At 44.6% G+C, this 24,130-nt stretch overlaps 1 protein-coding gene across 5 annotated transcripts in view; it reads right to left on the bottom strand.

Annotated features, from left to right (window-relative positions):
- Positions 1 to 23,892, bottom strand: part of ARMC9 (armadillo repeat containing 9) — a 171,473-nt gene extending 147,581 nt beyond the window's left edge. For 4 of the 5 annotated variants that reach the window (XM_035306028.3, XM_035306032.3, XM_035306031.3 and 1 more), the window contains exons 1-5: positions 23,842 to 23,892; positions 16,582 to 16,668; positions 14,216 to 14,341; positions 8,080 to 8,250; positions 6,117 to 6,272 (exon numbers count right to left, since the gene is read on the bottom strand). In XM_035306028.3, coding sequence (XP_035161919.1) covers positions 6,117 to 6,272; positions 8,080 to 8,250; positions 14,216 to 14,341; positions 16,582 to 16,632 — 504 coding nt within the window. In that variant the 5' untranslated portion in view covers positions 16,633 to 16,668; positions 23,842 to 23,892. Of the gene's footprint in view, positions 1 to 6,116; positions 6,273 to 8,079; positions 8,251 to 14,215; positions 14,342 to 16,581; positions 16,669 to 16,861; positions 16,898 to 23,841 lie in introns of those variants that run through there. The other variant, XM_078328805.1, reaches the window with a different exon arrangement.
- Positions 23,893 to 24,130: the final 238 nt, after the last annotated feature.

Genomic DNA, 24,130 nt, shown 5'->3' with positions numbered 1-24,130 from the left:
GTGCTGGGATTACAGGCATGAGCCACTGTGCCCAACCAGAGAGTTCTTACATTTAAAAAAAATTTGTAATTCCCTGATACTGCAGACAACTTTATTTATAAGGTGTGTGTTGTTATGGATTGAACTGTGCTTCCTCAAAATAAATGCTGAAATCCTAACTCCTGGTACCTGAGAACATGAGGTCATTGGGAATGGGTTCATTACAGATGTAATTAAAGATAAGGTCATACTGGAGTAGGGTGGGTCCCTAATCCAATATGACCGGTGTCCTTACAAGAAGAAGAAACTTTAGACACAGACACAGAAGGAAGATGGCCATGTGAAGATGGAGACAGGGACTGGAATGATGCTGCCACAGCCACAGAACACCTGGGGCTACCAGAAACCGGGGGAGGAAAGAAAGGACCCTCCCCTAGGATTCAGGGACAGCATGGCCCTACCAACACCTTGCTTTCAGATTTATAGCCCCCAGAACTGTAAGACAATGAATGTCTGCTGTCTTAAGGCATCAGGCCTGTGGTACTTTGTTAGGGCACCCCTAGGGAAATCACCCTGGGGCTACAACTCCAGGTGGTCTATGCTTGACCACACAGCGGAGGCTCTCGGGACATGGAGACTTCCAGTTAGATTGCTCTGTTGTTGATTACTATTTTGTATAACCAACAAATATGTGCTTTCAATGTAATTACATTATGACGCTCTGCCAATGAAGAGATAAGACTGGAATAAAGCCTCTATGGACACGAGTCACCTATTTTTTTTATTGATCATTCTTTTTTTTTTCTGTGCTTTCAACTCAGAATAAGAACATTTCCACATCTGGTGGGCACCTGAATACACAGCTTCCAAAAAGAAGCATAAGGAGCCAGGAGAAGCACAGTGCTGGCTCTGCTGAATTGTCTGGGAAAAGCCACCCACCCTGTTTATAGCATAGCGTCTTCCCTTGCAGAAGGGAGACTTTAAAGTAGATCAGTGATTGTCTGGCAACAGCAATACCCTTTTTATCATTCACAAATCTTCCTTAGAACCCTAATACATGAAATGCATCAAAGTAGGATTATCCTTGTAGAAGTGGGGGCAGGGCCCAGAGCTCAACTCCCTTTGCTTACCTGTTGCCTCTTCTCTCTTGCAGAGCCAGCAAGAGTCTCTTCCATTTCTTTAAATATTCACGAATTAAGCTTAACTTATGTCCTTGGAACATAATAGGTGCTCAGAAGTTTGTCCTAAAGCAATCAATTATAGGAATACCTATATTTCCGTAAGAAGATGCTCACTGACAAAAACTGAGTGTGCAGAAAAGAGCTCATTACAATCTCTACAAGGGAATTTCCTTTTCTGTCAACACTGTAGAAGAGACCGTCTGAAAAGCAATGAGGCTGGGTATGGTGGCTCACCTCTGGAATCCCAGCACTTTGGGAGGCTGAGGTGGGCAGATTACCTGATGTCACGAGTTTTAGTCCACATGGTGAGATCCTGTCTCTACCAAAAATTCAAAAAGCCAGATGTGGTAGCACATGGCTGTGGTCCCAGCTACCTGGGAGGCTGAGGAAGAAGAATCACTTGAACCCGGGAGGTGAAGGTTGCAGTGAGCCAAGATCATGCCACTGCACTCCAGCCTGGGTGATGGAGTGAAACACTGACTCAAAAAAAAAAAAAAAAAATAGGCAATGAAAACAACTGAGTGGCAAAAAGGAACCGCAGTGGCTAAAGCAGGAACCCCCCAGAGTTAAGAGAGCAAAGGCAGTTTTTGCCCTAAGGATAACTGCAGATTCCTGAAGACCCCAAACTTCAGTTCTAAGAATATAGAGGATGGAAGACAAAAAGATCTGCTCATGGTAGGTAATCTAACAGGGGATTCCACACAAAGCTGAGACACGGAAGGGCTTTCCAACAGTAAAAGGTTAGGGATAAATAAACCCACCATACAGCAGTGGACAGCAAGAAAACATATCTGCCTTGACCATGGCAATAGGTGGAAAAAGGAAAAAACCTCATTTGAGACTTCATAATTACACCTAGTCCCACAAAAGATTGCAGCTGAAATTGACACTATCTGTATGGTCTCCCAAACCTCCAGCAAATAATTTAATTTAAAATCTTCAAATTAGAAAAAAATAGTCCTGGGTTGGTAATGCCCCAGGTGACTGAAGACACAAATGCAAATTTTTTCTTAAGGTATCCAACTATGCCTAGGCCTCAAAAAAAATTCCCTCAGCCCCAAGTAAAATGAACTCACTGCTAAAATGTGAAAGGGGAAGGGGAACTAGCAGGATCAAATATACACAAGACTTCTGTTTTTCAAATTAGCAGAGAACATGAAGTAATTTTTTAATGTATTAAAGAAATAAAATAGAGGAAGGATGAGAGGCTATAAAAATGTCTCAGCAAATCTGAGTAAACAACAAAAAAAGACTTCTATAAAAAAGAGTTGCCGGGCATGGTGGCTCATGTCTGTCATCCCAGCACTTTGGGAGGCTGAGGCAGGAGGATCACCTGAAGTCAGGAGCTCGAGACCAGCCTGGCCAATGTGGTGAAACCCTGTCTCTACTAAAAATACAAAAAAATTAGCTGGGTGTGGTGGCATGCACCTATAGTCCCAGCTACTCGGGAGGCTGAGGCACAAGAATCGCTTGAACCCAGCTGACAGAGGTTTCAGTGAGCCAAGATCAGGCCACTGCACTCCAGCCTGGGCAACAGAGCGAGACTCCATCTCAATTAAAAAAAAAAAAAAAGAGTTAACTGAAGTTACAAATTCAATGAAAAGGTTAAAGAACAAACTAAACATAGCTGGAGGATGAGTATGCGAACTGGAAGACAGATGTGAAGAAATCACCCAGAATACAGCCAGAGATTAAGAGAGGGAAAACAGAAGATGTTAACAGGTATGGGGAGCACAATGACGTGAACCACTCAGCCAAATCCTCAGAAACGGTCAAAATGGTGGCGGTGCATGCCTATAGTCTAGCTACTAGGGAGGCTGAAGTGGGAGCATCACTTGGGCCCAGGAGGTTGAGGCTGCAGTGAGCTATAATCATGTACTCCAGCCTCGGGGACAGAGTGAGATCCCGTCTCTTTAACAACAACAAAAGTAAAAATGGTAAATTTTATGTTATGTGTATTTTCCCACAATTTTTTTAATGAAAAAAAATGATAAGGAGGATATAATAAGTCAAATATACATTTAATCAGATATTTAAGATAATAAAGAGAATGGTAATATATGAAGAGATACAAATTGAGAATTTTCCAGAGTAGTTGAAAGACACAAAACTTCACATCCAGGAAACCCAACAAATCCCAAGTAAAAATAGAAATCTATCCCTAGAAACACTGTAGGGAAGGAAATGATACAATCTCAAAGGCCAGTGAAAAGAGATAGATCACCTACAAAGAAACCGCAATTAGACTGACAGCCAACTTCAAAACAGCAGCAATGCAAGCTAGGAGATGACGCAAGCTAGCTAAGCTTTGTATCTTGAATGTACTAAGAGAAAATAACTGTAAACCTAGTATTCTAAATCCTATCTGAGAAAGCAATAGACACTGCAATCAAGCAAGAACTGAAAGAACAGATCTTCAAGGAAAGGAGATTTTTAAGAAATGTACTTAAATAACAGGAGACAACTATCCCAGATGGAAGGTCCTTAACACACGATGGAATGATGAACAAAATATTGGTAGCTATAAGAGAAACCTACACACGCTGACTGCATAAAATAGCAAAACTTCCTAATCTGTACATTTAAAATATATAACTAAGATACTTGGCAAATAAAAAGCATATAAATTGGGAAGGAGATGAACAAAAGTAATGCATTCTAAGTTCCTTGAATGTTCTGGAAGAAAATAAAGATTAAATTTCGACTTTACAGCTGGGCGCAGTGGCTCACACGTGTAATCCCAGCACCTTGGGAGGACAAGGCAGGCAGATCACCTGAGGTCAGGAGTTTGAGACCAGCCTGGCCAACATGGTGAAACGCCACCTCTACTAAAAATACAAAAATTAGCTGGGCGTAGTGGCACATGCCTATAATCTCAGCTACTCAGGAGACTGAGGCAGGAGAATCGCTTGAACTCGGAAGGCAGACGTTGCAGTGAGCCAAGATCAAGCCACTGTACTCCAGCCCAGGTGACAAGAATGAAACTCCATCTCAAAAAAAAAAAACTGACTTTATTATATACTAAAATATCTGTGATTACCATTAAAAGAACATACGTAGTTAACAAAAGAAAAAAATGGAATAAAATGAATCTCCATGAATACAGAAGGTCATTAAGTTCCTTAAACCAGCAGAATCTGAACTCCATCTTGGACACCAAATCTGAGTGAGGCTGCCAGCTGCAGCCTCTGCCGGGCCCATCCCTGATTCTACCAGCTCTACTGCCACCTGGATCAAAGCTTTGTTCATGCCGCTATGCCAGAATATTCATGAACAGAATACTCAGGAACAGAAGTCTCTGTTCCTGAGAAAACCTACCGTCCCCTTCCAAGATTATTTATTTTTAGACATTTTTTAAGTTAATTTTTAATTCTTTTAAAATTTCTTTTTATTATTTTGTTCATTTTATTCCTCCAAGACATCTGAACCCTTCCAAATTTAATCACCTTCTTAACTGCTTATTTCTTCAACCTTCTGGGAGAGGAAGTAGGCAAAACTAAATCTAGAATGATCAACAAAAAAAAGCAAAACTTTCAACTTGGGCTTCTCTACAAAAAGCCTGCTTTGATGAAAGCAGTCAACTAAGGAACCTTCAGTTTAGCCGCTATATTTAGGAGGGATGAAATCTGTTTTACAGAATTCTAGCTGAATGGGATGCTGAAGTGTACTGGGATTTGGAAGAATTGCATCAGTTGCAGCTGAGTGACAGAGTGACCTGGGAGAACAGAATGAGACTCTGTCTCTCAAAAACAAACGAATGAGTCTGGGCACAGTGGCTCACGTCTGTAATCCCCGCACTTTGGGAGGCTGAGGAGGGTGGATCACCTGAGGTCAGGAGTTTGAGACCAGCCTCACTAACAAAGTGAAACCCCATCTCTACTAAAAATACAAAAATTAGCCAGGTGTGGTGGCAGGTGCCTGTAGTCCCAGCTACTCAGGAGACTGAGACAGGAGAATTGCTTGAACCTGGGATGCAGAGGTTGCAGTGAGCTGAGAATGTGCCACTGCACTCCAGCTTGGGCGATGGAGCAAGACTCTGTCTCAAACAAACAAACAAACAAAACACACGTGTGTTAAAACTCATAGAACTATATATCCTGAAACGTCAATTCTATGTGCGATAATGTAAAATGTTTAAAGCTGCCATTCGAACAGGTAAGAATGCTTGCTTTCTGTAACTCTTTTTTCTTTTTTGAGATAAGGTCTCACTCTTGCCCAGGCTGGAGTGCAGTGGTAATCTTGGTTCACTGCAACCTTACCTCCCTGGTTTGAGCAACTCTTCTACCTCGGCCTAATGAGTAGCTGGAATTACAGGTGTGTGCCACCATGCCTAGCTCATTTTTGTACTTTTAGTAGAGACTGGGGGGGGTCTCGTCATGTTGACCAGGCTGGTCTCGAACTCCTGACCTCAAGTGATCAACCCACCTTGGCCTCCCAGGCGTGAGCCACCATGACCAGCCAACTTTCTGTAACATTTAACACTGGTACACATATGCCTAAAAACTACTTTTGTTTGCTCTGATGTATATATAAAGGGAATCTCACAGCATGTCCTCTCTTGTATCTAGCTTAAGATTACATCAACGTGTGATTTAGTTCATTCATTCTCATTGATGTATAATATTCCATTGTGTGAATATAACACAATGTGGTTATGCATGCTCCTGTGGTATACAATTGGATTGTACTTAGTTTTTGCTATTACTAAGTATTACTGTAACTCTTCCAAATTTAATGTATGTACAAGTTGTTAACCACTGCTAATATAGGATGGCAAAAATCAAACCTAACTAACCATCCAAGGGGAGGATGACTAAACAAAGTACAGCTATAATTAATAATAGTAACATAAGCAAATTTTAGTTTTTCAAAGCATCATTCACAAACCCCCAGCATACAGAAGGTAAAATCAGTGTCGCCTAGGATCAGACACAAGAGTTAAAAGCTGACACTCACCTGGAAGAGTTCTTTAAATGAGGGGTGCACCGTAGGGTTGGGAACAAAAGGAAGAGCATAGAAAGGAAGAAACTCCGTGGTCTGGCTCAAGGCTGCCCCTTTGGTCTCCAGGTAGGTTTTGAAATAAGAAATCTTTTCATCCAGCTCCTCTTTGTCCTGGAAGAAGGAAAACACTGATTTGTGGTCTCCGGTTCAATGCCCAGTCCACCTACTCACCCCATCCTCTCTCCAAGGCTCCTTCTGTCCCAGTCATGTCGCTGGCATCCAGTACCTACTGGAGTCATGGGAATGCAAACAGGTACTTAATTATATCTGAAATAAATATCTGTCTGGCAGGTGCAGTCTCTAGTATTCTACCATCCACCCTAAATTTCCCCCTTAATGAAACTGTCAGGAAGATCAGAGAATTATATATACAGTTCAATATGCTTCTATTTAACTTTATTACTGCCATTTTCTCACATCCTTAAAATTCTTCATAAACATTTTTATTGGCAGGATAAAACCTCATCTTCTCTGTCATATTTATTTAACTAATTTCCCCATTATTAGATATACACATTGCTTCCATTTTTCAGATATAAATAAGCATCTGTTTGCATTCCCATTACTCCAGCAGGCACAGTATCTAAAGGTTAACAGCATTTCTTTACGGTGTTTTGAAACAGAAGCTTCCACATCACTCCTTTCCTTTCTCGTGCTAAGGGCTGGGCTTGCTCTGTATCACCATTCCATGTGTATCCCAGGCAACTCCGTTCCCCTCTCAGAGCTTCTGTCTCCTCTTGGCCCTCAATGAGAAAACTGAGGTGAATTTGGGGCTCTGCTTCCCTGCCCTCCCCCCACAAGCTCTACCAATCACGGCCTTCACAGTCTCCTCCACAGGCTAAGCCTGTTCTTACAATCATGTCTCAGCTGACCTACACCATGAGACCCTCTTTGGACCCCTAGACTCTAAAAACAGATAACGTTTATTGATTTGTATCTTATATCAAAACTGAACATTTTAAAAATAGAAATAAAAATTTTAAAAAAGAAAAATCAAGAACCAAGAAAAAACAGAAATACAAACAGAAAATGAAAATCGCCTGTGATCTTACCTGCAAGAGTAATAACCTGAGGAACGCCTACCAAGAACGGCTACTACAATGTATGGTCTGCTGCTCCCTCCACCACTGTCCCCGCCTTTGGTGTTCTGACATTCTCATGTGTCACACTGGTCCACAGGGCAGGAGTTAACGTGCAGGATCAAATGCCAACTCGCCTCTGCTGCCCTTCTGTCATTTCCTCTGCACTCAAAGCTCAGCCGCCGCAGCAGCTTGACATTCTAGCCCTCTCCATTCTTCCCATCTCCAGCCCCACCTGGGAAAGTACTGCAGATGCTAAATTCAACCTACCATCCAAAGGGACTTTCCAAAAACGGACACTTTTCCACTGCCTAAGTTTAAACGTATGTTCTGGCCAGGGACAGTGGCTCATGTTCTGGCCAGGGACGGCTGGCTGTAATCCCAGCACTTTGGGAGGCCCAGGTGGGAGGATTGTTTGAACCCAAGAGTTCAAGACCATGGGCAACACAGCAAGACCTTGTCTCTAAAATAAATAAGCAAATAAATTTATGTTCTAATATAGGGTCTAATATGCAGCTGAAATATGTGTTCTCTTAGACATACATGTCTACATATTAAGTTGCCAACTAAACTTTATTTTAATGAGTTTTCAAAAACTTGAGGTATTTAAAAAAACAATGTAGCTCTCATTACAGAAATTATTAAATCTCCATAGAAATTAGAAGATCAGCTGCTTGGAATAATGTAGAAAATCACTCACCAGGACAGAAGATGTCTACACCTTGTAAACAATAAGACAACACAGCCACATATGAAATCCACACTCATGTGGAAAATGACAGCAAATGCTGCTCCGTAACACACCACTCAGACCCACCCGTGTCACCAGGTGAACCCACCGGTCTCCCCACAGAGTGCTTCAGAAGATAGATGGCAAAATGGATGTGGAGATAGAATTCCAGCTTCTGGGCAAAGGAGTCCCCATCACGGATGAAACTGGGAATGTGCTCCTCCCACAGATCGAAGAATACCTTCTGGTCTCCGTTGTCAAATGCAGTGACAAGATCCTTCTGTGGAAAAGACATCAGACCACACCTAGTCGTGAGTTTCAAGACCCAAAATTCTCACAACCCACTCAGCACCACAGATCTCCCATATCCTCCTTTTCAGAGGTAAAAATAGAAAAATAGAGATCCCACAGTATTCAAGCTCTGGAGACTGCAATTCCTACAGATCAACCCTGGTTTCCCACCCCTTTGCAGTAATATTTAATCTGAGCACTATAAAGAACACACAAAACATTTAAGATCTTTGTAATAGAAAGAATCAAGCATAGAACAAAGACTTGGAGCCAGAGAACTCATGAACATGTGAATATACTGAAGTCACCCTTTGGACCTGCTGACCCACCACGTGCAACTGACAAAAGCTGGCCGGACCAAGAGTCTAGCCGGGCCTCCCAGTAACAAACCTCACACACACACAAGGTTGCTGACAGCACAGCTCCATATCCTGGAGTGGCCAGGAACCCAAACACACTAACCCAGTCAATCCTGGGCCCAGGAGGTAGTGCTGCCACTTGCCTCGTTGCTAGAAGCACTCCAGGCAGAGATAGAGCTCAAGGAAGCCACCATAGACCCCAATATACCATAAGGTGACTGTCCATGTCTGCCAGCTGCAGCTGCAGCAACAGAGAAGGCTGGAGATGGAGGAAGGAGCACCGGCTCAGTACCGTTTGGCCACAGAGCTGTGTGAGTCTACCTGGGACAGTGGCAGTGTCCTGACTGACCATCCCGTGCACTACCTGCGAGAATTCTGGAGAAAGGAGGTGGCAATTATCAAGCCACCTGTCTCACAAGGAAGATAACTCACCTGTCACAAATAACTGTGGCAGAATTTTGTGGATTTAAGTACAAGGCAGAAGTGAAGGACTTCCTAGCAGTCCAAAACGATGCAGCTGCTACTGTTCTTTTTGTATCAAATGCCTAAGATGTTTGAACGTACATTTTGTGCTCAGTTGCAAAAGTGTTTCTGATATTGGATTTTCTACAGAATCCCCAATTCCCCACCCAAAACCATTGTTATTTACCACCAATATTTGGCCACTGTTCTTTTACACTTTAAAAAATGTGTTTACATGGCGCGGTGTGGTAGCTCACACCTGTAATCCTAGCATTTTGGAAGGTCAAGGTCGGCAGATCATTTGAGCCCAGGAGTTCTAGACAAGCCGGACAATATGGTAAAACCCTGTCTCTACAAAGAGAATACAAAAATTAGCTGGGCATGGTGACACGTGCCTGTAGTCCCAGCTACCTGGGAGGCTAAGATGGGAGGACCATCTGAGCCCCAGGGGGAATAGGTTGCAGTGAGCTGAGATTACGCTACTGCATTCCAGCCTAAGCAATAGAATAAGACCCTTAGAGGAAAAAGAAAGCATTTACAAATAATTTTCCTGCATAATTGCCATTTTTTAAATACTTGTTTGTTTATAAGCAATTTTTCTATTTTCTAGTATTATAAAATAGAAATGTATAAAGAACAAATAATGTAACAGTGTTTGGTTACACTGTCAAAGATGCTGATTAGTAAGAAATCCTCAAATGTGAATATTCCAAAAATGTTCACTATGTCATGTGATCAAGAACTTTGTCTGAATACTGCCTTATGCTGGAAGGTGCTGGTTACATTGGAAGTAAACTCAGAATTTTTCAAATAAGCCCTACAATGAGTATCTACCTCCTCCAGGCTGGCTCTTCTGTTTCTCCTGGACACAAGCAAGGGAGTCTGTTAGCATCTGTGGGTGGGGTTTGCCAAAGCAAAGCACAAGCCGCTGAATACAGCCACCTCTGGGAAGAATTTGGGGAAGCTGGCCAGAGACCCACATGCTTGTGAATGACTGCCACAAAGGTGAAGGGATCCTCCCAGGAGCAGTGCTGTGGGGTCGGGCTCAGCCCCACGCTCGCCTCTACCAAAGCCCCAGGCAAGCCCTGTGACCACTCCTCAGGAGGTCTTGCCACGAGAAGTGGGGTGACCAACAGCTGTCTGTGTGGATGAGGCAATCGCAGACTTTTGAGGTATGTTATGGCTTAGAGAAAAGGTATTTTCTTAATGTGGCCTGGCAGAGTCCACAAGTCAAACGGCCCAACTACAGTTTGTTCTAAAGTCTCTATTTGTAGATGTGAAACCACAAACCTTTGCTATGTCATTATAATCACATCTATCATCTATCCTAACTCATGACTCAGATTCTCTGCCTGGAAATGGTCCCTGAGCTTTAAATAATACCCACACATAAAAGGATCAACTATTACAACTTATAGTCACAAAATATTAGTGATGTTCTATAAACCATGCTCAAACCAGAATCAACAAGATGAGAAAATGTGTACACCATGGACAGTAACTCGTAAACACACGCTTCTTAACCTTCCACAACAATGTAGACATACTTAACACTACTGAACTATACACATAAAACTGCTTGGGGAAACTCACTATATTTTGAGTTCCACTAACAATTAGCATATTTTGCTGAACCTCAGTTCTAGGTATTTTTTTTCTTTTTCTAATTTTTTTCCCCAAACTCTTCTTCATTCAAACCAGGTATTTTTCATTTGAGAAATCTACCTTAGTGGGGGACACAGCTGTTGATTGGATGAGCAGAAAAGACATGCTTGTGACAATCAGAAAGTTTGTCCTGAAGACATCAGAGAAATACAAATCAAAACAATGACAAGATATTGGCCGGGCGTGATGGCTCACACCTGTAATCCAAGCAATTTGGAGGCCAAGGCCTCTTGATCACCTGAGGTCGGGAGTTCAAGACCAGCCTGACCAACATGGTGAAATGTCTTAAAAAAAAATTTAAAAATTAAAAAAAAAACAATGACAAGGTATCACTTCAAACTCATCAAAATGGCTAATATTTTAAAAACACACACAGAGAAACTAACACGTGCTGGCAAGGATGTAGAGAAATTGGAACACTTATGTACTGCTGGTGGGAATGGAAAATGGTACAACCACTTTGTAAAACAGCTTGGCAATTCCTCAAAACATTAAAAGTAGAACTAGGCTGGGCTTGGTGTCTCACGCCTGTAATCCCAGCACTTTGGGAGGCTGAGGTGGGCAGATCATGAGGTCAGGAGATCGAAACCATCCTGGCCAACTCAGTGAAACCCCATCTCTACTAAAATACAAAAAATTAGCCGGGCATGCTGGCCCACGCCTGTAATCCCAGCTACTCAGGAGGCTAAAGCAGGGGACTTGCCTGCCCTCCAGCCTGGGCGACAGTGCAAGACTCCATCTCAAAAAAAAAAAAAAAAAAAAAGAACTACCATTTGATCCAGCAATACTTCTGGGTATACATCCAAAAGAACAGAAAGCAAGGCCTTAAAGAGAGACTTGCACACCCATGTTCACTACAGCACTATCTTAATAGCCAAGAGGTAGAAGCGACGCAAGTGTCCATCAACAGAAGAACAGATAAACAAGCTGTGGGGTGTGTGTGTGTGTGAATATATATCACCGAATATTATCCAGCCTTTAAAAAGAAAGGAAATCGTGTCATATACTACAACATGAATGAACCCTGACGACATTATGCTGAGTGAAATAAGTCAATTACAGAAAGATAAATACTGCATGATTCCGTTAATATGACATATCTAGAGTATCCGATTCACAGACAGAAAGTAGAATACTGGCTGCCAAGGCCTAGGAGGAGGTGTTAAGCGGGGACAGAGTTTCAGATTTGTAAGATGAAAACTTCTAGAGATCTGTTTCACAACAATGTGAATATACTTAACACCACTAAACTGTACACATAAGAATAGTTAAGATGATACATTTTATGTTATCTTTAATCACAATTTTTAAAAAAGACCTAAAGAGACATTTGAGTGTTCTCAGATGCAACTGGAGCTGAAATGTGATGGCAAACCACATGCAAAAAGTGTACAGCAGCCACCTCTGGAGGGACCTGATATGCAAAGAAGCTTCAAGACACAGGGCCTGTTGGCCTTGCCCTGTATCATCACATAATCTGGTCATGTGTGAACTTCACCGAAGATTCTCACTGTTCTGCTAGTTGGGTATTGAGGATTTGCTCTAATCCTCCCAAATGGTACCTTTAATTAAGAGATGCTCACATATACTTCCAACATGTAGGGTAAAGGTCTTTCTTCATTCAGAAAAAAACAGGGAAACCAGGTGCTGGGGAATGAAGCTGATTTCCTGAGGAACACACTTCACACTAAGAACCTGCTTTCACCTCTAATAATGACTATATTTTTGTATGTTCTGAAAATTTCGCTCCAGGTGTGGGCATGCCAGGGAGGTCTGGCTGCTGTAGCAACCACAAAAAGTCTGTGTCGACATGAAGCAGCAGCAGCTCAGCATCCAGGCGCCTGAGGCCTGAAAGGGAACAGGCAGAGGGTGCAGCCCCACCTTGAGCTCCATGGGCCACTTCAACAGTGCCCCTCTCTGAACAGTGCCCATGCCAGGCCACTCGGGGTAGAGGACCATGAGAAAACCAGTGGTGGCTGCCACCTGAACTCTGGCTACTCAAGGGGCTTGCATGCCAAGCCTCAAATTATTTCTGAAAGTAGGTAAGTTAAAATTTAAAAATCTGTTCGAATAACAAGGCCCCAGGTGCAGTGGCTCATGCCTACAGTCCCAGTGCTTTGGAAGGTTAAGGCAAGAGAATCACTTGAGAATGGGAGTTTGAGACCAGCCTGGAAAACACAGCAAGGCCTTGTCTCTACATAAATCTTTTTTAATTAAAAAAATAATAAATAATAATAAAATCATCCAAAGGTAGAACATGCTATCTCAGGAAATGGTAGTCTGTCTCACTGGAAATATTGTAAGTGAACTGATTATTTTCCTGGTATATTACAAATGAGATTGAGACATCAAATAATGGTTAAATGACTTTCTAATTTTTTTGGAGACAGAGGGTCTCACTCTGTCTCTATGGCTGGAGTGCAGCGGTATGATCATGCTCAACACAGCCTTGATTTCCTGGGCTCCAGCGATATTCTTCTAACTCAGTCACCTGAGTAGCTGGTACTACAGGTGCATGCCACTATGCTTGGCCAATTTTTTACTTTTTATAGAAACAAGGTCTTGGCTGGGCACAGTGGCTCACACCTGTAATCTCAGAACTTTGGGAGGCCAAGGCAGGTGGATCACTTGAGGTCAGGAGTTCGAGTCAAGCCTGGCCAACATTGTGAAATGCAGTCTCTACTAAAGATACAAAAATTAGCCAGGCGCAGTAGCATTTGCCTATAATCCCAGCTACTTTGGAGGCTGAGGCAGGAGAATCACTTGAACCCAGGAGGTGGAGACTGCAGAATGCTGAAATCGCACCACTGCACTCCAGCCTGGGTGACAGAGTGAGACTGCATCTAAAAAAAAAAAAAAAAAAAAATTTGCACAGGCTGGTCTTGAACTCCCGGGCTTATGCGCTCTTCCTGCCTTGGCCTCCCAAAGTGCTGGGATTACAGGAGTCAGCAATCATGCCCAGCCAAAAACTTTTATCTAACCCTAAGACCTGAGGTCCGTATAACCTCTGGGCTCTTGCAGCCCACTGAGATTCACAGAGCTGCTCAGACTTGCTTCTACAGGACCTGCCTTGTCAGTCGCACTCTTGTTCCCTGCTCTCTCCACCAGCCCCCAAGATAGAATGCAAATGCTCTGCAGGCAGGGGTTGGATTTTGTTTGTTCACTGCTGGATTCCCAGTGCCTGGAATTAATAACCTGAAACTCCTCACAGGGAGGCTACAATTGTGTTCCTAAACATCGCATGGTTTCTTCTTTTCCCTCTTCCCAAGAAATGTATGTAAAAGATCCAAAAGAACAGAAATTATATGACCACACATTTCCTAGGGAGGGTACCGAGAACATTTGCACAGTCTAAGGCAACTGAGCAGGTGCTCAGAAGCTATTCCAGCACTCTCCAACGGCAGCATTTTCCACAAGTTGGGAGCATCTTGAATAATCTACGGGTATGAAAAATAAGCAAAATGTTACCTGAATTGTCAATGATTTGGAGTCTCTGAAAGATCCGCCTACTGTTTTACATAATGGTTTTCCTTTTACTTTGCATTCTTTTGAAAATGTTTTCAAGGTGTCTTCAAATTCAGCAAAATCTAAATACTACAAAAAAAAAAATTAAATTCAACAGCAAACAAACCAACAAATAATCCAATTAAAAAACAGGCATGTAATCCTAGCACTTTGGGAGGCCAAGGCGGGTGGATCACAAGGTCAGGAGATCAAGACAAGACCATCCAGGCCAACGTGGTGAAACCCACTCTCTACTAAAAATACAAAAAAAATTAGCTGAGTGTGGTGGCGCACGCCTGTAGTCATAGCTACTTAGGAAGCTGAGGCAGGAGAATTGCTTGAACCCAGGAGGTGGAGATTGCAGTGAGCTGAGATCACGCCACTGCACTATAGCCTGGGTGACAGTGCGAGACTCCATCTCAAAAAAAAAAAAAAAAAACAGGCAAAGGATCTGAACAGATTTTCTCCAAAGAAGACATTAAAAAGACAACAGATCCAAGAAAAGGTGCTTAATGTCACTGACAACCAGGGAAATGCAAATCAAAACCACAGAGACATCATTACCTCACACCTGTCAGAATGACTATTACAAAAAAGACACAAGATAAAAAGTGTTGGCAAGGATGTGGACAAAAGGAAACACCTGTGCACTGCTGGTGAGATTATAAATTGGTACAGCCATTTTAGAAAACTGTAGGGAGGTTCCTCAAAAAAATAAAAATAGAACTACCATATGACTCAGCAATCTTATTTCTGGGTATATGTAGAAAGGAAATAAAATCAGTATTGCAAAAAGATATCTGCATCTCCATGCTCACTGCAGCATTATTCATAATAGTCAAGATATGGAAACAATCTAAGTGTCTATCAATAGATGAACGGATAAAAAAAAAGTGGTATAGGCCAGGTGGCATGGCTCATGCCTGTAATCCCAACACTTAGGGAGGCTGAGGTAGGAAGATCACTTGAGCCCAGGACTTCAAGACCAGCCTGGGCAACAAAGTGAGATCCCATCTCAAATAAATAAATAATTTTTTTTTAAAGGAAAATGTGGCATATAGGTAGGGTGCAGTGGCTCATGCCTACAATCCAGAAATTTGGGAGGCTGAGGCAGGAGGACTGCTTGAAGCCAAGAGTTCAAGACCAGCCTAGACAACAGAGTGAGATCCTATCTCTACAAAAAATAGTGTCTGCTACCAGGGAGGCTGAGGCAGGCAGCTTGCTTGAGCCCAGGAGTTCAAGGCAACAGTGAACCACGATCACACCACTGCACTCCAGCCTAAATGACAGAACAAGACCTTGTGTCTAAAAAATTTTTTTTTCTTTCAGACGGAGTCTTGCTCTATTGCCAGGCTAAAGTGCAGTGGTGCGATCTCGGCTCACTGCAACCTCCGCCTCCCGGATTCAAGTGATTCTTGTGTTTCAGTCTCCCAAGTAGCTAGGACTACAATCATGTGCCATCATGCCTGGCTTTTTTTTTTGGATTTTAGTAAAGATGGGGTTTCACCATGTTGGCCAGGATGGTCTTGATCTCCTGACCTGGTGATCTGCCTGCCCTGGCCTCCCAAAGTGCTGGGATTTCAGGCATGAGCTACTGCGCCCAACCTAAAAAATTTTTTTAATTTACATTTTTTAAAAAAATAATGTATTCCCCATCACACCACCAAATTTCAAATCTGCACTTCCATGAAGGGTGCCTCATCCTTGCTCCAGGGACATGGCTCTTGCAGCCTGCAGATGGTACACAGTTACAGCGGCAAGCAGCAACCATTTCTTCAGCACTAGAAAGCTCACGGCCTGGGCCCTGCTTGTCAAAGCTTTTAGTGTAGGAAACCTAGGCCATTACCAGACAATGAGCTAAAAAAACTTATGATGTAGCCACTCATTGAAATACTCTACAGCATTCAAATATCTAGGGCAGATCACAGGCAGATGTCCACCCTATATTATTGCTGGCAGATAAAAGGCAAGCTACAGAACAATGTATCATCCTATTCCCTAAAACAAACTACAGACACGTGAATATATTTTTACTATTCATAGAAAAAAGTCTGAGAAGAAAATTTCCTTTTCATACTTTTGTAGTGCCTAAATCTTTTACCATCAACATGTACTGTTTTTATAATTTCCTTTAAAGGGATTTTTAAGTGGCTTTAAGATTTGTTTAGTTATAAAAACACAATATAAATACAAGGAATATTATATAATAGAAAATAGACACGGCTCCAACATAACAACAGAAGAAACACTACAAGGCACTTGTTGCATTTTAAAACAAAAGTTTTCAAGATCTGTTTCTCTGTGACCTCTGTTTTGTATAATATACCTACCTCTTTCACTAGTCCAAGTAATTCAGATTCATGAGCCAGAATGTCCCCCATATTGAACTGCTTCTGGTTTTTAATTCAGCAAAATCTCTAGAAGGCAAAAATACAAGACAAGAGCTTTCATTTCAACCACCTGTGAAATCACAAAAAGGTGGATGCGGTGAGCAGAATAATGGCCCCCAAAGACATCCATGCGCTAATCCCCAGAACCTGTGAATACGTGAGGCTACATGGCAAGGCAGAATTAAGGCGCAGATGGAATTAAGGTTGCTTATCAGCTGACCTTTAAATGGGGAGATGATCCATGGATTATCCAGGAAGTCACTGCGGGGGCGGGGGCAGGCGGAGGGTAACAGACGGGAGCAAGAAGGTCAGTGTCAATGTAACGAGGTATGAGAAAGACTCAACAGCCATTGCAGGCTTTAAAGGGGGCAAAGTGGCTGCATGCGGTTGCTCACACTTGTAATCCCAGCATTTTGGGAGGCCGAGGTAGGTGGATCACAAGGTCAGGAGTTTAAGATCAGCCTGGCCAAGATGGTGAAACCCCGTTTCTACTATAAACACACAAAAAAGTTAGCAGGCCGTGGGAGTGGGCAGCTGTAATCCCAGCTACTCAGGAGGCTTAGGCAGAGAACTGCTTGACCCCGGGAGGCGGAGGTTGCAGTGAGCCAAGATCACACCACTGCATTCCAGCCTGGGTGACAAAGTGAGACTCTATCTCAAAAATAAATAAATAAAGGGAGGGAAGTGCCAAAAGCCAAGGAGGGTAGGTAGCCTCTAGAAGCTGCATAAGGCAAGGAACAGATCCTCCCAGAGCATCCAGAAATGAGGAAGCCCTGCAGATGCCTTGATTTTAGCTCAGTGAGACCCATTTCGGACTTCTGATCTCCAAAACTGTTAAGACAATAAATCTGTGTTGCTTCACACCACTAAGTTTATGGTAATTTGTTCAGCAGCACTAGGAAATACAATGGCTAACGTCAAAAGAAACTCTTCTTACTCTTTCTGCCAGCCCTCCCCCAAGACCTACCCAAAGCAGCCATTCCCCGTGGCCCACACCCCAAGCTCTTAGTCCAAACCAGTTGCCAGTAACTCCAGAAGAGTTAAAAAGTCTGGGTTCTAATACGAACCATGCCATTCACTGGCACCTGATCTGGGGCAAATCACTGAAATGCAAAGCTTTTTTTCATCTATAAAATTCAGAATGTATGAGAACTCTTCTAATTTTTTTTTTTTTTTTTTTTGAGACAGGATCTCACTCTGCTGCCCAGGCTGGAGTGCAATGGTGGGATCATAGCTCACTGTAAGCTGAAACTCCTGGGTTCAAGCAATCCTCCCTCCTCAGCCTCCCCAGTAGCTAGGACTACAGGTACACACCACCATGCCCAGGTAATTTTTTTTTTTTTTTTTTTTTTTTAGTAGAGACAAGATCTTACTAAATCACCCAAACTCCCAAATAATGCAATCCTCTCACCCCGGCCTCCCAAAGTGCTGGGATTATAGGTGTGATCCACACCCAGTCGGATCTCTTCTGAGTCTGTAACCTGACATTTTTCTGCCAGTGCCTCCCCATCCCCTCTCTCTCCACTTCAACCCGATTTCTACACTTTTAAAGAGTGAGCATTGCCCGACTTCTTGGGACCCTCCTGTGGTTCCTCCACCACCGCCCTCCAGATGAAGGCCAGATTCCTTCGGGCCAACTCCCAAAGCCCTAGACAACTTGGCCTCTGACACACTCCCATTTGTTCTGTAATGGGAGAACATTATGTCCACTGGCCACTCTGTAGCTCCTGTGGACACCCACTGAACACCCAAAGCACACGCCTGCCCTTGTGAGCTCTGGCTCACTGCCCTTCCTTCAGATACTCACATCTCATTCAGGTCTCTGCTTCACCATCACCTCCTCAGAGCGTCTTGCCCTGACCACCCTTTCTAAGAGGCCATCACTTCTCAGCGCTTTGTGCTGTTCATTTTTTCTCAACAGCACCAACCACTACCTGACAGGTGTACCCCTGGCATCCCCAGTGCCTAGACCAGTGCCTGGCACACAGCATGTGCTCAAAAACACTGATGGAGTTAACTAAGTCCAGACAGGAAGAAAACAGCGCAAGGAAAGGGACACAACCTGGAGGAGACAGGCATGGGGTTATTTTAGAGTGGTTGACGGCCGCACTGGGACTGTGACATTTCAGCGAAGATTGAGCACTTGGATCTGGGGTTTGGCTAATGCACAGGCCTCAGGCTGAAGAGCTCCGCAGTAGTGGAGTACTGGGATGTAGCTAGAGGTGAGTGACGCAGTGAGCAGCAGGCAACAGGGGGCCGAGGCCAGGTCAGGTGGGCCTTGCAGAGCTGGGAAGCGGCTTGAACATTAGGCCAAGTAACAGGAGGCTCAGAGAGCATATGGAGGAGGGGACTGACACCACCTGATATCCCTTTTTTTTTTATCATGAGACAGTGTCGCCCTCTGTTGCCCAGGTTAAATTGCAGTGGCATGATCATAGCTTACTGCAGCCTTAAACTCCTGGGCTCAAGCAACCCTCCCACCTCAGCCTCCTGAGTAGCTGGGCCTACAGAAGTGTGCTATTATTCCCCACTAATTTGTTTTGTGGTTTTTTTCATTTGTTTGTTTTTTGGTGGGTTTGTTTTATTTAGAGACAGGGTTTCACCATTACCCAGGCTGGTCTTGAACTCCTGGGCTCAATCCTCCCTCCTCTGCCTCCCAAAAAAAAAAGTGCTGGGATGACAGGGGTGAGCCACTGATGTCCGCCCAGCCACTTATGTCCAATTTTTTTTTTTTTTTTTGAGATGGGAGATGCTCTGTTGCCCAGACTAGAGTGCAGTGACGTGATCTTGGCTTATTGCAACCTCCACCTCCCTGGTTCAAACAATTCTGCCTCAACAACCTGAGTAGCTGAGACTACAGGCATGCACAACTATGCCCAGCTAATTTTTGTATTTTTAGCAGAGACAGAAGTTCACTACATTGGCCAGGATAGTCTTGACCTCTTAATCACATGATTCGTCCACCTCGGCCTCCCAGAGGGCTGGGATTACAGATGTGAGCCACTGCACCCCGCCTGATGTCCATTTTTTAACAAGCAGGTAGCCTGCTCTACAGAGAAGACTGGCAGGGAGTGGGGAGGGAGATGAGTATTGCTCAGGCCATGTCAGCCATGAGCCGCATTTGGACAAGCGAGAGGGGCCATGAGTGTTGTGAGTCCAGATGGAAAAGGCAGAAGAGGCACAATCAGCAGACAGGTTGGCTGTGGGACGTGAGGGGAAGAAGGGAAGGAAGAACCCTGGGGTCTGAGCAGCTGGTTGAATAGTATGCCATTTGCTGAGTCGATGAAAATCTGAGGGAGGACTGTTCTGAGGTCAAACCAAGAGCTCTGCTTTGGCTGTAAGTCTGAGCTGCCTATTAGACATTCCAGTGGAGGTTCTGAAATGGTCAGTAGATATTGTAAGAATTAAAGAAAGACGTGAGAAAAACAAACGGTGGCTCAACAGTCAACAGGTTTATTTCACATCTGGGAGGGACTTTCAACCAAGTTAGGTCAGAAGCTGTATTCTCTTACAGACTAAGAGTTTTTAAGGATTGGCCGGGCATGGTGGCTCACGCCTGTAATTCCAACACTTTGGGAGGCTGAGGTGAGTGGATCACATGAGGTTGGGAGTTCAAGACCAGCCTGACCAACATGAAGAATCCCATCTCTACTAAAAATACAAAATTAGCCAGGCTTGGTGGCACATGTCTGTAATCCCTGCTACTCGGGAGGCTGAGGCAGAGGTTGCAGTGAGCCAAGATCACGCCATTGCACTCCAGCCTGGGCAACAAGAGCGAAATTCCATCTTTAAAAAATAAAGGTTTTAAGAATTTAGGGTGGGAGAGTTTATCAGAGGCTTGGGCTGCTTCTGTGTCTCTTTGTTGTGCGTATCTGGGAGGGAGAGCTGTGTGCCTGTTCCCATTTATCTTTCTGCAGCTGCAGGCATACTCCCCGAGTCTGCTTTTAGCTTCCCTATCTTAGTGTACCTGAAGGGAAAGGAATGTTCTTACTAAGGCCCACTGTTTTACTGGGGCCTGTTGTTTGAGGGTGAAGTTTGGCAGTTACCCAAGAAATAAATCTGTTGACTGTTGAACCACCATTTCTGTTTCTCTTCTCTTTCTTTAATTCTTACAGATATATGAGCCTGGAGTTTAAGGGAGAAGCAGGAACACCATACAGAGGGATGGCAGAGAATATGGGTGCTGAGCAAAGACGCAGATTTAGTGATGAGAAGTGAAACAGGCTAGGTGCAGTGGTTTACACTTGTAATCCTAGCACTTGGGGACACCGAGGCAGGCAGATCACTTGAGCTCATGAGTTTGAGACCAGCCTAGGCAATATGCTGAAACCCCATCTCTATAAGAAATTTAAAAATTAGCCAGGCATGGTGGCGCATGCCTGTAATCCCAGCTGCCTGCGACAGCCAGCATACTGCTGGAAGCTCCAAGGGAACTGGGGAGACTTGCTCTGGGAAGTGGCTGCCTCAGGGAGGGCTGGCAATGGATACAACACCTGCCGTGTACTTCAAAGTAGCTGGGGTGTGTGAAGGAGCGGGTAGTGATCTGGAAGCAGCAACGAGGAACAGGGAGGAAACTCCCCATGCACCATCCCAGGCCTGCCAGATGCATAAGGGGAGAGAAGAAAGGCAGCTGCTGTTTGAGGACACCCACCTCTCCAGCCTTTTTCTGGACCCATGCCTCGAATCCATCCACCTTCCCCCCACCTTATCCTTCTCCTTGCTGCCTTACACCAACTCCCCACACTGGACCCTGCTAGCAGCAAAATCCTGGCCATTCCAACAAGCTCTTTCACGATCCTAAGCCTGTGGTTGACATATGCCCTGTCCCCCACGAACACATGACTCATCATTCTAAGTGAGGCCAGACTTAACCTCCTTCAAGAAGTCTTCTATGAACCACCCTCCTTTCTTCCCTACCAAGGCTTTTTTCTTTTTTTTTTTTTTTTTTGAGATGGAGTTTAGCTCTCTTGTCCAGGCTGAAGTGCAATAGTGAGATCTCAGCTCACTGCAACCTCCACCTCCTAGGTTCAAATGATTCTCCCGCCTTAGCCTTCCAAGTAGCTGGGATTGCAGGCATGTGCCATCACGTCTGGCTAATTTTTGTATTATTTTTAAAATTCTGTATTATTTTATTAGAGACAGGGTTTCACCACATTGGTCAGGCTGGTCTTGAACTCCTAACCTCAGATGATCTGCCCACCCAAAGTGCTACTACAGGTGTGAGCCACTGCACCTGGCATGCCTTTTTTTTTTTGAAATAGAGTCTCGCTCTGTCACCAGGTTGGAGTGCAGTGGCACGATCTCAGCTCATTGCAACATGCGCCTCCAGGTTTAAGTGATTCTCCTGCCTCAGCCTCTGAAGTAGCTGGGACTACAGGCACGCGCTACCATGCCTGGCTAATTTTTGTATTTTTAGCAGAGACGGGATTTCACCCTGTTGGCCAGGATGGTCTCAATCTCTTGACTTCGTGATCCGCCCGCCTCGGCCTCCCAAAGTGCTGGGATTACAGGCATGAGTCATCATGCCCAGCCTAGTTCGTCTTATAACGCTGTTCACAAAGACAGGGAGCTGTATTTAAGTTTCATATCCCCAGAACCTAACAGAGTGTCTCATAAGCAAGATAGGCACCCGAGACATGATGAACAAACAAAGTCCAAGCTGAGGATGGCATTTTAAAGGCCCTGGAACAAGAAAAGTGAGTTTTTGTGAATTTGAGCTGCTTCCAACCTCAAGGCCTTTGCACATATTACTCTCTCCGACTAGAACACTTTTCCCTTTCTTCACCTGGTTAGCCACTGTGCCTAATAAACATCACCTCCTTAGAGTAACCCTCCGTAAGCTGACTGTCAGTGAATGTGAGTGCTGCTGGGTATCCTACTACTCCGACATTCTTAGAAATTACAAAATTCGCCGGGTGCAGTGGCTCACACCTGTAATCCAACACTTTGGGAGGCCAAGGCAGGTAGATCACCTGAGGTCAGGAGTTTGAGACGAGACTGACTAACATGGTGAAACCCCATCTCTACTAAAAACACAAAAATTAGCCAGGCATGGTGGCGTGCACCTATAATCCCAGCTTCTAGGGAGGCTGAGGCAAGAGAATCGCCTGAACCTGGGAGGCGGAGGTTACAGTGAGCTGACATCGCACCATTGCACTCTAGCCTGGGCAACGGAGCGAAGACTTCGTCTCAAAAAAAAAAAAAGAAAGAAAGAAAAAGAAATTACATTATTTTCTCTAGACATAATAGGTATCATTTATTGAGGGTATATTGTATGCCAAGTAATGTGCAAAATGCTTTACATTTAGTCTTCATCGTAAACCTGAGAGGTGAATACAGTTTATATGCTCCTATTCCATATGAGGCAATTTGAGGCTCAGGAAGTCTAATGCACTCCCAGTAGCCACAGTTAGTAAGTGACTAAGTGGCTGATAGGAGCCACTACACAGTATTTCCCCAAAGTCTGGACCACCTAAAGCAGAATCAGCTGGGAGCCTTGTGCAAATGAAAATCCCTGCCTCCACCCTGGTCTTACTGAACACCATGGCAGGCACCATGCCTAGAAATTTGCTTTTAAACAAGCTCCCTGGGTGACTTTTACACACTCTCAAGTTTGAGAATCACTGCTCTCCTTTATGCAGAAACTAAGAAAAACTTTTCCAGTCACACTTGGGGATTGCAGTGGCAGCTTTCGAACTCCTATTTAAGAAAGATTTAAGGCCTACAAACGAGTGGGATTATGGGATTTGCATGGAAGCCGAATCTGCATAGCACGCATCCTGTTTTTCCTTAGATTAGGTGAAGTCTGGACTTCACCGGGGTACCTGGGGGACCGGGCTAGCAGATGGAGATTATGAGGGGGATCTAAGCCCCGGGTAACCCGCTCGGGCTGCCACCACCAGCTGGACGGCTTGGGAGACCCCCTCCAAGTTTGGCCCACTACAGCAAACATCAGGGACTACTTGCGGGAAGCAGCTGGGCCTGTCCTTGGGATGTACAGGCGGCCGCCTCCGCCCTTGCCGGAGAAAGATCCCAGGATCCCAGGATCCCAGGCGAGAAGTGGCGGCATCCGGCCGCGGCGGAGCGGGCGCGTGAAGGTTTTCCTCTGAACGAGAGGTCAGCAGAGCCTCGGTCCCCCAGACCCACAGCACCAGGACGGCGGGCTGAGGGTGGCCCGGCTGCATCCGGGGATGCGCTTACCTGCTGCTCCGGCGCGGACACTTGCGCTCACCCGGTAGGACCGCCACCTCTGCAGCCGTCACCCGGGCAACCGCCGCCGCCGCCAGCCTGGCGTCACGTGAGGCGGTGCAGCCAATCGCTTGGAGCGCGGCCGGCGCGGAGCAGCCTGGGAGGGAAGGCGGGAGACCCCGAAACTTCCTGGCGGCGGAAGTGAGGGTCCACAACCCAGTGCGGGTGGCGTGCGTGGACCGTGCGCGCCTTATGCGGTCCCCTCCACCATTTTCGTTCGTTCGTTCATTCATTTGTTCAT

Source organism: Callithrix jacchus, chromosome 6 (assembly GCF_049354715.1).
Source record: "Callithrix jacchus isolate 240 chromosome 6, calJac240_pri, whole genome shotgun sequence".
Classification (NCBI taxonomy): Eukaryota; Metazoa; Chordata; class Mammalia; order Primates; family Cebidae; genus Callithrix; species Callithrix jacchus.
Note: the sequence above shows the minus strand (reverse complement) of the source record. Positions and strands in the feature narration are given on the sequence as shown.